At 47.6% G+C, this 15,688-nt stretch overlaps 1 protein-coding gene across 1 annotated transcript in view; it reads right to left on the reverse strand.

Moving 5' to 3' along the window:
* Positions 1–15,688, reverse strand: part of LOC127670210 (sodium/glucose cotransporter 1-like) — a 45,927-nt gene that overhangs the window by 17,338 nt on the left and 12,901 nt on the right. Inside the window, exons 4-8 of the mRNA XM_052164587.1 lie at positions 13,263–13,367; positions 10,917–11,022; positions 9,163–9,243; positions 4,368–4,588; positions 835–970 (exon numbers count right to left, since the gene is read on the reverse strand). Of these exons, the coding sequence (XP_052020547.1) occupies positions 835–970; positions 4,368–4,588; positions 9,163–9,243; positions 10,917–11,022; positions 13,263–13,367 (649 nt within the window). The remainder of the gene's footprint in view (positions 1–834; positions 971–4,367; positions 4,589–9,162; positions 9,244–10,916; positions 11,023–13,262; positions 13,368–15,688) is intronic.

The raw sequence follows: 15,688 nt of genomic DNA on the forward strand, positions 1-15,688 counted from the left end.
TAAGAAAGGCTGAGCAAGCCATGAAGAGCAAGCTAGCAAAGGGTTTTCCTCCATAGCCCGTTTCAGTTCCTGCCTCCAGGGTCCTGTCTTGAGTCCCTGCCCTGACGTCCCTCCGTGATGGACTGTTACCTGGAAGCGTAAGATGAAGTAAACCCTTTCCTCCCTAAAGTTGCTTTTAGTCACGGTGTTTAATCACACCAACAGAAACTTAACTAGAGCACTACACTTATGGTAACACCTTCCAGAGTAACTGTTCTCTGTTGTCTCTCAGACTTGTTGCCTGAGAGACAGGTCGAGTTAGCAACAGTCAACGTGGGGGATGAAATACGTCATGGCATTCTGATCACTCATTAGGAGAGGCAGCCAAGTTGTTAATTGTATTTAGTGGAAAGAATGTGGGTCTTTCTTCCAGTCTCCCCACCTCCCCAGCAGCCTCTTCTAGATTGTCTCCTGAGTTCAGCAAGCACTGTGAATACCCAGTCTGGAACTGTAAGAAACACTGTACCAAACTGTATCAAAAAGATCCCTGTTCATCACCTGAGACCCATGGCATGAGGCCTGCGATGGGACGGAGCACCCGGAACTCCTAAAGACTGCGTTCCAAAGTTGTGGCTGGGCCTCTGGTGGGGAGGAACAAGACTGTGCCGTGGGGAAATGCTTTCATCTGTTTTTCCAGCCTCCTTATCGCCTTGGAATGTCTGTATTGTTGCAGGTCTGTTCAAACACACGGCCCTAGAGGCAGCCCCAAGAACCACTACACCTCAGGAAGACACACCCTATTTCAAACGTCCTCCAGGTTGCCAAGGGGGCATCAAGGGGGAGTCAAGAATTCACCTGGGAACAAGATGCGGCTGATCATCCCTGGCATCACCATGAGGAACATGGGGAGCAGCCTCAGATAGCCGCACAGGAGGCAGCCACCCTCCATGTGAAGCCTGCTCTTTCCTGCCAGGAACCGCTGGACAGAAACCTGCCAAGGAGAGGAGAGAGGATGGAGTCAGAGGTGTCTCAAGGCTGGGCTACCTCAGTGCAGATAAGATACGAGTTTCTGCTGCGGTGACACGATGCATTCGGAGTCTGCCGGGGTTCGCTAAGATGCTCGGACTTCACCCGTACATCTTTGGGCCCTCCAGGGTTGGAGAGACAAAGTTTACAAATGCACATCTTGCCCCATTCACAGCTAATGGATGGGGCAAGGCCATCGTGTATGGTTTGGACCTCACTGCTAGCATTACCAGATGTGGCAGTCCTGGAACTCACTCTGTAAACCAGGCTGGCCTTGAACTCACAGACACCCGCCTGCCTCTGTCTCCTGGTGCCAGGATCAGAGGTGTGTGCCACCACCACTGGCTCTACAGCCTTTCTTTTCATGTACAGACCTTCTTGCTAGGTTTGAAGGTACATGTCCTTGATCCCAGCATTCAGTAGGCAGAAGAAAATGGATCTCTGTGAGTATGAGGGCACACTGGTCTATGTAGAGAGTCCCAGGCACACTGGAGCTACATAGTCAAACCTTGTTTCAAGAATAGAAAGAAAGTATAGAGCCCGGTGGTAGTGGCCTACACCTGTAATACCAGCACTCTGGGAGGCAGAGGCAGGCAGATTTCTGAGTTCAAGGCCAGCCTGGTCTACAGAGTGAGTTCCAGGACAGCAGAACTCACAGAGTTCTATACGGAGAAACCTTGTCTCAAAAAAACCAAATCCAAAAAAAGAAAGAAAGAAAGAAAGAAAGAAAGAAAGAAAGAAAGAAAGAAAGAAAGAAAGAAAGAAAGAAAGAAAGAAAGTATAGATTCTCCCATTGTTTTGGGGACCAAAGGTGCTGTAAGAGACATCATGATGTCAGACCAAAAGGAATGGATCAGCCAGAGGGTAGAGAATCACTTAGAAGGAAAGGTAAGACAGAAGACAGGGTAGAGTGATCAAACCATCCAAATAACACACTAAATACCTTATTTTTAAAGAGCATTCAAACAGTGGGAAAATATGCCTGTATTGGCTGGTTTTGTGTGTCAACTTGAGCTGGAGTTACCACAGAGAAAGAAGCCTCCCTTAAGGAAATGCCTCCATTAGATCCAGCTGTAAGGCGTTTTCTCAACTAGTGATCAAGGGAGGAGGGGCCCATTGTGGGTGGTGCCATCCCTGGGCTGGTGGTCTTGAGTTCTAAAAGAAAGCAAGCTGGGCAAGCCAGGGGGAGCAAGCCAGTAAGCAGCACCCCTCCATGGCCTCTGCATCAGCTCCTGCCTCCCAGTTCCTGCCCTGTGTGAGTTCCAGTCCTGACTTCCTTTGGTGATGAACAGCAGTGTGGAAGTATAAGCTGAATAAACCCTTTCCTCCCCAACTTGTTTCTTGGTCATGATGTTTGTGCAGGAATATGAACCCTGACTTAGACGAGGCCCATGGTGACTTAAAGGCGCGGGATATAAAACAGTGTGTACACTGGGGAATTATTGTGTCTGAAAAAAATTCCACCAAGAGGAAATCTATGTGGTAATGTGATTTAGTAGTAAGAGGAACAGTGGATAGGATTTCCTCCACCTACCCCCCTACAACCCCCACTTCTGAGACAGAGTTTCTGCTGTTTAGCCCTGGCTGTCCTGCTGTCCTGAAACTCGCTCTGTAGACCAGGCTGGCCTCAATTTTTTTTTTCATTTTCTTTATTTTCAATATATATTCTCTGTGTAGCCACGGCTATCCTGGAACTCACTTTGTAGACCAGGCTGGCCTCAAACTCAGAAATCCACCTGCCTCTGCCTCCCAAGTGCTGGGATCAAAGGTGTGCGCCACCACTACCCGGCTCAATGTATATTTTTAATGATTAGGGAAGAATGGAATTATGACACCGTCCCGTGAGAGAGCTACAGGCAGCTGCCTCTGGCCTTGGAGTGGATAGAAGCCAATGCTGAGGGCGAATGGAGGGAACATAGGCTGCAGTTCCTGGTCGCAGAACAGCTGGTCTCCCACCAGAAGTACCAACCTTGAAATTGTGTAAAAGAGACACTGTGGAAACCGCCATTGACATTAAAACCTATCTTCTCGAGATTACAGAGGGAAAGAGGGTACCAAGCCAGAATAAAAGGAACTGGGGACTTTTATAATTACTGAAATGGGAGGAGATGTCTGATGCAGGAGTCACGGTGAATCTTAAACAGAAGGGTGACCGGAACAGCTTGTCTCCCCCCCCCCCCCCCCCCAGCCAGGCAGAAGTGGCTCCCTAAACTTAGAGAGAGGACATAACTCTCCACCTGGAGTCCTGAATTCATCGGCCAATTGTCGGCTGTAACTCACGCCTCGTTAAAATGCTGGTGAGCCAAACCATTTACAGTTTTGTCTTTTTCTTTCTTATTCAGTTAAAAGTTTTTATTAGGGCATTGGTCGGGCATCGTGGTGATCCTGGGTTCCATCCCCGGCGTGACAATTTCGCTTTTTCTTAGGCAATTTCCTTCGCGGTTCGGCTATGGATTTGACTCCCCAGCTTTTAGTTAAGTAGCCTTATATTTTCAACATGGTTTCATTAGTAATGCATACAAAGGTTTGAAATGAAAAAGAACGGCTTGGACATACATAAATCCAAAAATGTTTGGAGAGGGAGAGTAACACCAGGAAGCTCGGTGTTACCGCCAGGGGGCGCACGGGAAGAGAGGATGGAATTGTTAAGGAGACGAGTGCCTTTGAGGAGAGGCCTGGTCGGAGCTAGAGCAAAGCAAAACTCAACCAGCTAAGCCTCCAGCCCGGAAAAGACAACCTACGGCATTTTCTGCTCTCCTGGAACTCACTCTGTAGACCAGGCTCAGAGATCCATCTGCCTTGGGATTAAAAGCATGCGCCATCTTTTTAAAAAAAGCTGCTACTCAAAGGGGCGGGGTGGGGGGGGGGTGTCCGTCCCAAGATGGCAACGGAGCCTGACTCGGGAGGCATGAAGAATGCAGGGGTGAGTGGATTCCTGGGTTTCTGCTCCAGTCTCAGGAAACAGTTGAAACCAGGTGGTGTGTGGCAGGGGGAAGTATAAATTATATAAATACCGTACTCGTTTATGAAACTCTCAAAAAAAACTTTAAAGACATAAAAGACATCTGTAATTTATAAATCAGAAACACATGTGGAAGTTTCATATAAAGCTAAGGCCTCCAAATCACAAACGCTAGAGAGTGCTTCAAAAACATATTATCAAGGCTAAAGTATCATAAATACTTAAACAATACATTTCACCATTTAGATCAACTGGAGGAAAAAGGTATTTCTTACAATACTATTGAGGCTACAATTACAGATTAGGAGGCAAACCATGAGCAAGAGCAGACAAGCCGTGGTGGCCTGCATATGCAGGGACACTAATGAACAGTCATGTCAGTGACCGTGCGTTCAATTACCTGATCGGCACACCCATAGAACAGAGACACAGTAGTGGCACCTAAGATGAGTCCCGGCCAAGGGATGTCTCCAGAGACACAGTTTCGGAAAATATGGAAAGCGTCCTGACGGGGTGTGTAGCACTCGGGCTTGGCCGTCCAGTTCGCCTCCTGGATCCTTCTTGGGATGGCTTCTGGGTACTTATTCACCAGCTCCTGATACCCTCCCACTTCATAAAAGGCTTTGGAAACAAAAACAAAGAAAAACAAAAGATGTATTTATCAGTTCCTTGATGAATATTAGAAAGAACCTAACTGAAGACCCAACATTGGAAATAAGACCCACTGTGACCTGTCTCCCACTATAAAATATAAGAGCTGTGTAGAATCAACGCATCATGGGTGCGGGAAAAGACTGGCACTTCCAGGGAGAAGAAATTCAGTGGCCACTGGGCTGTGTGCTCGGAACCCCACCTCCTTTATCTGGTTCCAGAACCCTTCTTTCAAAGGTGTGCGTGCTTTGTGTAGCATGAGTCAAATCGTCCCCTTTTGAAGTCTTCTGGAGGACCCTGGCTTAGCTGGCGTTCCCTGTCTCCTGGTGAGCGACCAGTAAGGAGGAGCACACACAAGTCCCTGGCCGGACTAGAGAAAATACAATACGCTCTAGGATTCTGCTGAAGCTGTCACAAGTATTACTTCCTCTGGGTTCTTGTTGGTGCAACATCTGGGAGATCTTTTGTCTACCTGGTCCATTCTTAACTCTGGGTCCAGCCATGCCTAAAGGCCTAGAATTTTTATCTGTAGAAACTAAAAAAAAAAAAACGAGCCAGGCGTGGTGGCGCACGCCTGTAATCCCGGCACTCTGGGAGGCAGAGGCAGGCAGATTTCTGAGTTCGAGGCCAGCCTGGTCTACAGAGTGAGTTCCAGGACAGCCAGGGCTACACAGAGAAACCCTGTCTCAAAAAAAAAAAAAAAAAACAAAAAACAAAAAACAAAAAACAAAAAAGAAAGAGAGAGAGACTAAAAACGTTAGTTTCATACCAGTTTTTAACTGAAATTCCAACATAGATTATCTAAAGAATCTTGGTTTAAAAATAGATTAACATTATTTTCCCTTAGATGCCAACAAAATGTGTTACACATCTTAGGTAAACTTTCCTCCATGGCAAAGACCAGCTTTGGCATCACAGGGTAAACCAAGGCAGGCAGTTGATGGGGGTCAGCACTGAGAGTCAGTCCAGATACCGACAGGTATGGCAGCCAGTTATTAGAGAAAAGAAAGGAAAGGAAGGGAATCAAACACACACACATACACACTCACAGTCACACACACATGTACAACACACTTTCACACACTCTCACACACTCTCACATTCACACACTCACATACACACAATTACATACATACTCACACACAATCACATACACACTCACACACACTCTCTCTCTCACACACACAGAATGCCTCAAGCAAATGCCTCCGGTGATTTATTTCTTCTCTTAACCCCTTCTTATACCCCTTAAGACAAAGTTTTTTTTTAAAGTAGCCACAAGTTGCACATTCTCCAGAGACAGTCACCACAAAAACATATTCTTTGAAAACAGATTAAAATCATCGGACAAAAGGAAATCACAACAGGATAGTGATTACATATTTCTTATACGAAACTTATATCTAACTGAACAATTCTCATCAATCTTTCTTTCCAAGAGCTCACTGTGACCACAAAGCAGTGATTTTTTTTTTTAGTCACATATTAACAAAGTTTAAGCAGGCCAAGTCTGTAGCAGAATCTTTTCCCTGTGCTTGGTTGTCAACATCCTGTACTAAGAGGCAGGTCGTCTATCTCACGCCTTACTTTTTGAAGTTCTGATTGGCAGTGAGGTGGGCCAATCATCTGCTTTCTGTTCTTGTATTCGTAATAGATTTGCTCTTTATTATAACCTGCTACAAGGCACAAACCTGTCACCTCAACCCTAGATCCCAAGATCAAGGAGCTCAGGCTTGACCTGGGGTATACGCTTTCTTCATTCATTTTAACCTGTCCCAAGCCTAGCCTTCCTGCTCTACAGTGACATGCTTGTGATGATGTGTGGATGTAGCTGCCAGCAGCTACGAGAACTGGGTCCCTGGAAGAGAAGCTGGGGGATAGATAGGAGGGCGGTGGAAAGAATGAGGGCCAGAACAGCAGTATTGCCGATCAAGGCCCAAGTTTAATGGAGGTCTGACAGTTTAAGAGTTTGAGCGAGCCCCTCCCCCCCAGACTCCGGGGTGAGCTCCAGGGAAGTGGTCTGGGGTTCTTGGCTCCATTGCTCAGGCAGCTGGGTGGGTCACCTGCTTAATTCAGGAATTCGTACACCTGGAGGAACAGTGAGCTTAACCTTCACTCTGAGCACTCCACCCTAGGTGGAGCAGGATCCTGACTAGCAGGGAATCCCTGCTCAACAAAGGCTGGGAGAGGAAGTTCACCTGGCTTAAGTTCGGGTTCCTACCACGTGGCGTGACCCCCGCTATGGCTCTGTACACATGAACCCTGCCTGTGCTCCTCTCTCTAACTCAGGCAGCTTTTGCCACACGAGCAGGACAGGGCACACTTCATTCTTGGTTCTGTTTTGTTTTGTTTTGTTTTTATGGATTTGGTTTTTTGAGACAGGGTTTCTCTGTGTAGCCCTGACTGTCCTAGAACTCACTCTGTAGACCAGGCTGGCCTCAAACTCAGAAATCCGCCTGCCTCTGCCTCCCAGAGTGCTGGGATTACAGGCATGAGCCACCACCGCCCGGCTCACACTTCCTAAAACTACTTAAATCAAGTCAGAAATTCCATAAAATTATTAATTTATCTAGGCAAAGAACATTCATCTTCATATTGATGTGCAAGACATTTGCCCAACAGAGTGGGCTATCACACGGGAAGCAATCGCACCAGTGAGGCAGTGAGGGTCTCCTGAGGTCCACTCACACCATGCCAAATGAATGATGAGTGTGGTTGTGATGGTGTGTATGTGCTTGGCCTAGGGAGTGGCAGGATTAGAGGACGTGGCCTTGTTGGAGTGGGTGTGGCCATATTGGAGTGGGTGTGACCTTGTTGGAGTGGGTGTGTCACTGTGGGTGTGGGATTTAAGACCCTCATCCTAGCTGCCTGCAAGCCAGTCTTCTGCTAGCAACCTTTGAAGAAGATGTAGAACTCTCAGCTCCTCCAGCACCATGCCTGCCTGGATGCTGCCATATTCCCACCTTGATGATAATGGACTGAATCCCTGAACCTGTAAGCCAGCCCCAGTTAAATGTTGTCTTTACAAGAGTTGCCTTGGTCACCGTGTCTGTTCACAGCAGTGAAACCCTAACTAAGACAATGGCAATGACAAACATGAGAAGGCATATCAGGAACAAGAAGCAATCCCAGAGGTCCTGAGTTCAATTACATGGAGTTAGAGTTGGGAATCCTAGCGAAAGTGCTAAAGCAAAACAACAGACTCTCCTCCGCTTCGTGCCACACTCCTGCACATGCACACTCCTCCAGCCTATGCGCACGCACGCACGCGCACAAACCACACAAAGATCGGCTCTCAGCCTGAAAGAACAGATTAGCTTCATGCTCACAACCACTCTCATACATCAGCGGCCAAAAGCAAGTTCTGGAAATAAAGTGAGCATCATAAGCTAGTAATAAAAAAAAGGGGGGGAAACTGACTGAAAAGTGCTCAATCTTACCATATCTGGGAGTTAAGAAGTAAGACGGCTCTGAGAAATGAGACACTTTTTCAGCATGTTAAAATGAGCAAAACCAGCCAGGCGGAGGTGGCGCACGCCTGTAATCCCAGCACTTGGGAGGCAGAGGCAGGCGGATTTCCGAGTTCGAGGCCAGCCTGGTCTACAGAGTGAGTTCCAGGACAGCCAGGGCTACACAGAGAAACCCTGTCTCGAAAAAACCAAATAAAAAATAAATAAATAAATAAAAATAAAAATAATTAAAAATAAAAAAAATAAAAAATAATTAAAATGAACAAAACCCTTACAGGCTGGATGAAAACCAGAGGGGAAAAATGTGTGTGTGTGTGTGTGTGTGTATGTGTGTGTGTGTGTGTGTGAGTGTGTGTGTGCATGTCCCACTTGTTACAGCTCAAAAGTCACTCATGATAAACAGTGTGAGTAAAGTGGGAACAAAAGGACTCTGTAAAAGGCTGTCAATCTCCAGATAGCTTACAGCTTGTATTGAATAGTGGAGTGTCTGAGGTCTCCTCTCTGAGGCTGCACATATACCACAAGCACGCCTGTCACCTCCACTCTACTGAGCCCTCTCAATCGGCTATTAATTCATTCCCATTTAGAGAATGAGAGTGCTTAATTCTTTGGGCTGTACTTTCTGGGAAGGACACTTTGTGTGAGCGGCAGAACTTTTGGATGGAGCATGTGTGATTTATTTGTGAAGCAGTCATTGATATCTACGGGATGGCACGGGTATGCTGTGAGGCGGTGAACTGAGTGTGTCGAATCACACAGCTTGGGGTGACTCTTCTGGACCTGAGCAGGCAAATGGAAGGGGCTTCCAACCAAGAACATTATATGGGCTGGGGAGGGGCACGCTGGACCATAGCCGTGGAGTCACTCCCCTTACCCCTGCAGCGAGGGTGCCTTCAGAACTTACAGCTTGACCTTTGATCTGCTCACCTTTGACCTGTGCTCTTGGGTTCTGACTAGTTCAGTCACTTCATCTTCACCCATGTAAGATGCAGCAGCTCATGAGCCCCGTGTAACCCTAGAGTCAAAGATGTCGCCTGGGGGTGCGGGGGTGGGGGAGGAGTGGCACTTACTCACCGTAACCCATTAACAAGGCTGAGCCCAAAACCATTATACCGGCTTGTAGGGTCTCAACGTAAACCACAGTGGCCAGGCCGCCTGAAGAGGAAGAAGAAAGGAAAAGAAAGCCATAGTACTTCCTGTTCATAGCTTCATAGCAACTGGAAAATTGTCTGCTCTGTATGCCCTGCCCCACCCAACCTCCTTTCAGATTCCTTACAGATCTACATCTGATAAATCTAACCCATCCTCTCCTTCTCCCTCTCCTTCTCCCCCTCTCCCTCTGTCTCTTCCTCTCCCTCTTTCCCTCTCCCTCCCTCTGTCTCCCTCCTTCTCTCTTTGTCTCCCTCCCATATTTTGTGGACTTTGGGGTGGGTTTTTCCCCCCGTTTTTCCAATTTTGTTGACCCAATAAAACTCCTACTAAAAGCAATGGGATAAATTCTGAAGGTGTAAACTCCATACCGTTTCAGAAATAGTACTGTTCTGTGCCTACAAGTACAACTTTGCAAAGTAATGAAAGAGCAGTTGTGGGCGTCTCCCGAGTTAATGCGCCCACCGCTCGCTTGTTCCAGACGGGTTCGTCCCTTCTTTCTGTGTTCGAATGATGTTATCTGTCCCCAGACAGCAACAGCAGCAACAGAAGACAACATCGAAGCAGTAGAATGCTTTGACTTTCTAAGTCCAGTTTTCCTTTGCTATCCATGTCTTTTAAAAAGTGAGTAAACTCTGACCATTTTCCCAGAGACTCAGTCTGGAAGCTCCGTTCCTGGGCTCTACCAGATAGATGGCACCTTCCCTCAGTCCCTGCCCAGTTTTAACAGCCCAGACTGTCTCCAAGCATCACCGAATATCGCTAGGAAGAAAAAGCCAGCTTAGACTCCTTGCCACGACTGGGCAACTTGTGACTGCTTTCTCTCCCTCTGATTATCTCTCCTTGACCTCTGGCCACACTGTGTAGAACAAAATGACTGCTGAGAGCTCCTACCCTAGGCAGAGGTTGCATACGTGAGATTTGCCTTTTTGTATATAACATAATATTTTTAATTGATCATCTGGATAGTTCACATAATGTATCCCGATCACCCTGGCTTCCCAGTCCTTCCAGGTTTGCCGCCACCCACCTTGGTGGCCTCCCCAACTAGTAAATTAATTAATAATTTAAAGTCCAAGCTGTGTGGTCCATATAGTCACTGGAGCTGGGCAAACTTACAGAGGTCAGCCCCGGAAACAGAAGTGAGTCCCACCCTACCCCTACTCCCATCGGTAACCACCAATCATGTAGTGCTAATCTTCAATATCCCTGTCCCTCGGATGTCCACCGTCTGTGTCGCTGCCGGAGAGGCCATGTCGATATCCGTGGGCTGTGATGCTTGGGAGGTGGGGGGCGGGGCGTGCAGACAAAAGGAGCCCACGCTGCCTCCTCCAGGGGCCATGTCTGAGAATCGCCTTTCTAAAAGCCCATCTGAAGGCTTGACCAGATGTCCTCCTCGAGGGCCTACCTCATTCCCTTTCTCTGCTTTCTGCACTCCCACTTTGTCACCTGGTCACCCACAGTGTCGTGCCCCGTTTCGCCATACACGTGATCGCTGCTGATCTGTCATCAATCGCTCTGGGACGAGATTATTCCAACCCAACATGGCTGCTAGAGATAGCTCGGACCCCATCATACTTCCTGACATCTACAGACTAGGGGAAGCCCCAGTAGTTCCTAGGTCTCTGCCGGAGTGGTTGCTGTCAGTAGAAGTTCAGGTGTGATTAGGGCGGCCTCACCTGTGATAGTATACAGACCAATGATGGTCAGCACGGTCAGCATTGTCTGGTAAATATCGCTGTCCCAAACCATTTTCAAGAACATGGCGCCAAAGCCAATCTCCATCTGAAATGGGCGCGAGGTTAGCAGGTGCACCTTCATCTCCAGCCGAATCAACAGCCACCCCAGAATGAAACAAGCCTTGGAAGCCATGTGAGAGAGGTGTCCTCTGGGCAGCCCCCTACCACCAGTGGACACCAAGAGAGGTCTGTCCCAATTCTGTGCTCTCTGAGTTTAACCAAGGGCATGGGTTAGCCCAAGTTGCCCAGTTAATGCAGCTTTGCCTCAGGGTGGGGATTATGCTCTGAGAGTGTAATTCTACAGCTAAAGAAAGACCATGGCCTGTGCATGCGTGCGTGCATGTGTGTGTGTATGTGTGTGTGTGTGTGTGTAAGCATCTGTTCAAGAAAAACACCTTTTGCGTTATCTTTCTAATAATTATTGGTACCAGGTGTGTATGGGGCTGGGGGGGTGGGGAGGCAAAGCAAATGAAAGGAAATGAGGCCAGGCCTTCAGATGGGCTCTTCTAGAAAGCTGTTTCTTGGGCTGGAGAGATGGCTCAGTGGTTAAGAGACCTGACTGCTTTTTTCCGAAGGTCCTGAGTTCAAATCCCAGCAACTACATGGTGGCTCACAACCATCCGTAATGAGATCTGATGCCCTCTTCTGGTATGTCTGAAGACAGCAATAGTATACTTACATATAATAAATAAAACAGAAAGGTGTTTCTCAGACATGGCCCCTGGAGGCAGCATGGGCCGGCGCATCAATGGAGACTTTTAGTTCTCCATTTACCCATACATTTAACAAGCTCGCCGGGTTGGCAAGCTTATTGTACAAGACCACGTGATAGATATTGTAGACTTTGAGGGCTGTACACTGCACTGCCTCTAGGTTTTTCAGTCCTCTAAATTAGGTATGAGAATCGTTCTCACCCCAAGGGCTGCACAAGGCAACCATTCATTGGATTGGCCTGCTGACTGGGTTTGTCAACCACTGACGCAGCTGACCCTGACCTTGAACCACCTGCACATTACCTGGCTGACCTTTCTCTTTCTTTTCTTTTTGTATTTTTTGTTTTTGTTTTGTTTTGTTTTTTGTTTTTTTTTTTTTTTGAGACAGGGTTTCTCTGTGTAGACCTGGCTGTCCTGGAACTCACTCTGTAGACCAGGCTGGCCTCGAACTCAGAAATCCGCCTGCCTCTGCCTCCCAATCTTTTCTTTTTTTAAAGACTTATTTATTATTATATGTAAGTACACCATAGCTGTCTTTGATTTGAACTCAGGACCTTCGGAAGAGCAGTTGGTGCTCTTAACTGCTGAGCCATCTCTCCAGCAACCCCCCCCCTTTTTTAAAGATGTATTTATTTTATGTATACTATAGTACATTATAGCTCTCTTCACACAGACCAAAAGAGGGCATCAGATCCCCATTACAGATGGTTGTGAGCTGCTATGTGATGGCTGGGAATTGGCCTCAGGACCTCTGGAAGAGCAGTCAGTGCTCTTAACCACTAAGCCATCTCTCCAGCCCAACTTTTTCTTATTCTGCCCTCCAAAGTCAAGTATAAAATGGGCACAGATGGGCTGGAGAGATGGCTTAGTTAGGAGTTAAGAGCCCTGGCTGCTTTTCCAGAGGTACTGCGTTCAATTCCCCCTGCAACCACATGGTGGCTCACAACCATCTCCGGTGGGATCTGCTGCCCTCTTCTGGCCCGTGGGTGTACATGCAGATAGAGCACATACAGAAAGTAAATAAATCTTTAAAAAAAATACTTAAAAAAAAAAAAAAGACAGAGATTCATCCAAGGATTTATTCCCTCAGATGACTGCTAAGGCCCCACAATGCTGTAGACACTCTGCCGTATTCAGAAGACAAGGACTGGCAAAGCTTAGCTTCTGCCCTCACTGAGATCATGGGGAATAAAGAGAACGTGGCAAATGCCGCTCATTTGGTTGGTGACTTCTCTTCAGTGTCATGTGTGCAAAACTAGGCTCAGGTGGCAGCGCAGTAAACACCTCGGAAAAGGCCCATGGTCTCAGGTCACTTGAGTGGAAACGGAGAAGACATATAATGAGCAAATACGCCCATGAATTACCTTCACACACTGGTACTGTGCTCCTCATAAAGAGAATAACAGACTCGGAGGGAGTAGAGACAAGGAGGCACTTCCCTGTGTGTCTCCACACAGCTTTCCGTAGACGACACTCCCTCCCCATCATTACTCGGAGGAGGAAGGTCACCTCTGTGCAGAGGCTTTCCTGGGACTTGCCCGGCCGGTCCCCTTCTCCGTGTGCAAGGACTCACTGAGATCCTGCTGAAGATGTAGACTATTAGGAAAACAACCGTGAAGAACAGCTGGATCCGGAGGCTGCCAAACCTCTTCTTCAGATATTCCGGCAACGTCACCACCTGCCAAGGCAGCAGAGCAAGTCGCTGTCAGATGGTATGTCACGGAGATGCTGCCAGATCGTGGAAAAGGCACAGAGAACAAGATGTGGGCTCGCTGCCTTTGGCGGCAGTTGAGGTCTGATCAAGACGGGAGAAGAGGCAGCTTAGGTCTGTACATGCTGGTTTTGTGGGTTAACCTGATACTCTGGAGTAATCAGAGAGAAAGGAGCCTCCATGCAGGAACTGCCTCCATGCAGGAACTGCCTCCTTGAGGGCTAGCTGTAAGGCACTGTCTCAGTCTGTGATTGGTGGGGGACAGCCAGCCACTGTGGGTGGGGCCATCCCTGGGCTAGTGGTCCTGGGTTCTGTAAGAAAGCAGGCTGAACAAGCCATGGGGAGCAAGCCAGTAAGCAGCACCCCTCCGTGGCCTCTGCATCAGCTCCTGCCTCCAGGTTCCTGCCCTGTGTGAGGTCCTGTCCTGACTGCCTTCACTGATGAACAGCGATGTGGAAGTGTAAACCAAAGAAACCTCCCCAACTTGTTTTTTGGTCATGGTGTTCCTTCTGTCACAGCAGAAGGAGCCATGGACTGGGATGGCTGTCTTCCAACAGCTTAGGTTCCAGGCTCTGCTCGATCTTAGGAATGCAGAAATAAACCCAGCTAATTAAAAATGTGCAATAATAGTAAATTACCCATTACAGAACAAACGGGAGTGCTTTGTCACGTTTGGCTGGTGGGAGATGGACCCTAACAATTCAGGCAGTTCTCAGCTGCCCCTGCGTGAACACTCCAGTCCCGTAGAGTCCTGTTTTCTTACGTCATCTCGGGCGGTGTGCGCCGCCCTGAGCACAAGGACTGTGCCCTCAGTGATCACATGCCACTTGGCCCCAACAGCTCCTGGCTCAAGAGAAGTGAATCGGGGAGAGGGTAGTGCCTCCCTTTGTCCTGGCTAGTTTGTGTGCTTTGTCACGTACATCCATTGTGAGCTCCAACTCAAATTCTGCCTGGGTAGTGGTTTCAATACACTCAACCCAGGGAGTAGCATGATTGGAAGGTGTGGCCTTGTTGGAATGGGCGTGGTCCCAGTTTTTAAACTGTGCGTGGCTTTGTTGGTGTGGGCGTGTCCTTGTTGGAGGAAGTGTGTCATTTTGAGGGCGGTCTTTGAGCCCATTCTAACTGCCTGGAAGCCAGTCTTTTGGTTGCCTTAGGAACAAGATGTAGAACTCTCAACTCCTCCTGCATCATGTCTGCCTGGATGCTGTCATGTTCCCGCCTTGATGGTAATGGACCGAGCCTCTGAATCGGTAAGCCAGTTCTGATTAAATGTCCTTTCTACGAGTTGCCTTGGTCATGGTCTCTCTTCACAGCAATGAAAACCTAATGAGACTACAGCTTCACAAGGACTCGGCTGAGGTCCTCACGGGCCCGGAGACCTTTGCCTAAGCTCACGTAGGCTTCATTCTCTTAGCCTTTCTTTGACTCTACGTCACACTCTGACATATGTCAGTCATTCTCCCAGGAAGGTTCTAGAGTCCCCACCCTGTTTCTAAGGTGACTGTTTGGGCTCCCATAACAAGAGAACAGTTTACACCCCAAAACGAGTAGTCAGCAAGAAATAAGCAACCTCGGGGTTTAAATCAATAAAATTGAAATTTTTAAAAAATACAAAGAATAAAAATTTTAAAACCCTGAAGTTAGTTCTTTGAGAAAAATTAATACGATTGGCAAACGCTTAGCCAAGTTAACTAAAAGATAAAAGGAGAAAAAAATTAATAAAATTACAGATGAAAAGGGTGACAGCACCACAGATACTGGGGAAAATCCAGAGAAAAAAAACATACTTTAAAAAATCCATACTCGTGGCTGGAGAGATGGCTCAGCGGTTAACCGCACTGACTGCTCTTCCAGAGGTCATGAGTTCAATTCCCAGCAACCACATGGTGGCTCACAACCATCTACAGGAGAATCTGATGCCCTCTTCTGGTGTTTGAAGACAGCTACAGTGTACTCATATAAATAAAATAAATCTTTAAAAAAAAAATCCATACTCCACCTAACTGGAAAACCTACAAGAAATGAATACATTTCTTGATATATATGACTTATCGATGTTAAATCAGGATCAGATAAACAACTGAAACAGACCCAAAACCCCTAGTGAAATAAAAGCAGGCATTAAAGGTCTCCCAACCCAGTGGGCCCTGTGCACAGTGGAGCTGGCTCTGGAGGCCTGGGTGCGGGCGGGTCAGCCCTGAGGATATGAGAGTCTGAAGAGCTAACCCTGCCTCCAGCCTATGGACACCCAGATCCAGGGCTCTCAGTTGGCCCACCCCAAAATCTGC

This window comes from Apodemus sylvaticus, chromosome 19 (genome assembly GCF_947179515.1).
Source record: "Apodemus sylvaticus chromosome 19, mApoSyl1.1, whole genome shotgun sequence".
In the NCBI taxonomy this organism is placed as follows: Eukaryota; Metazoa; Chordata; class Mammalia; order Rodentia; family Muridae; genus Apodemus; species Apodemus sylvaticus.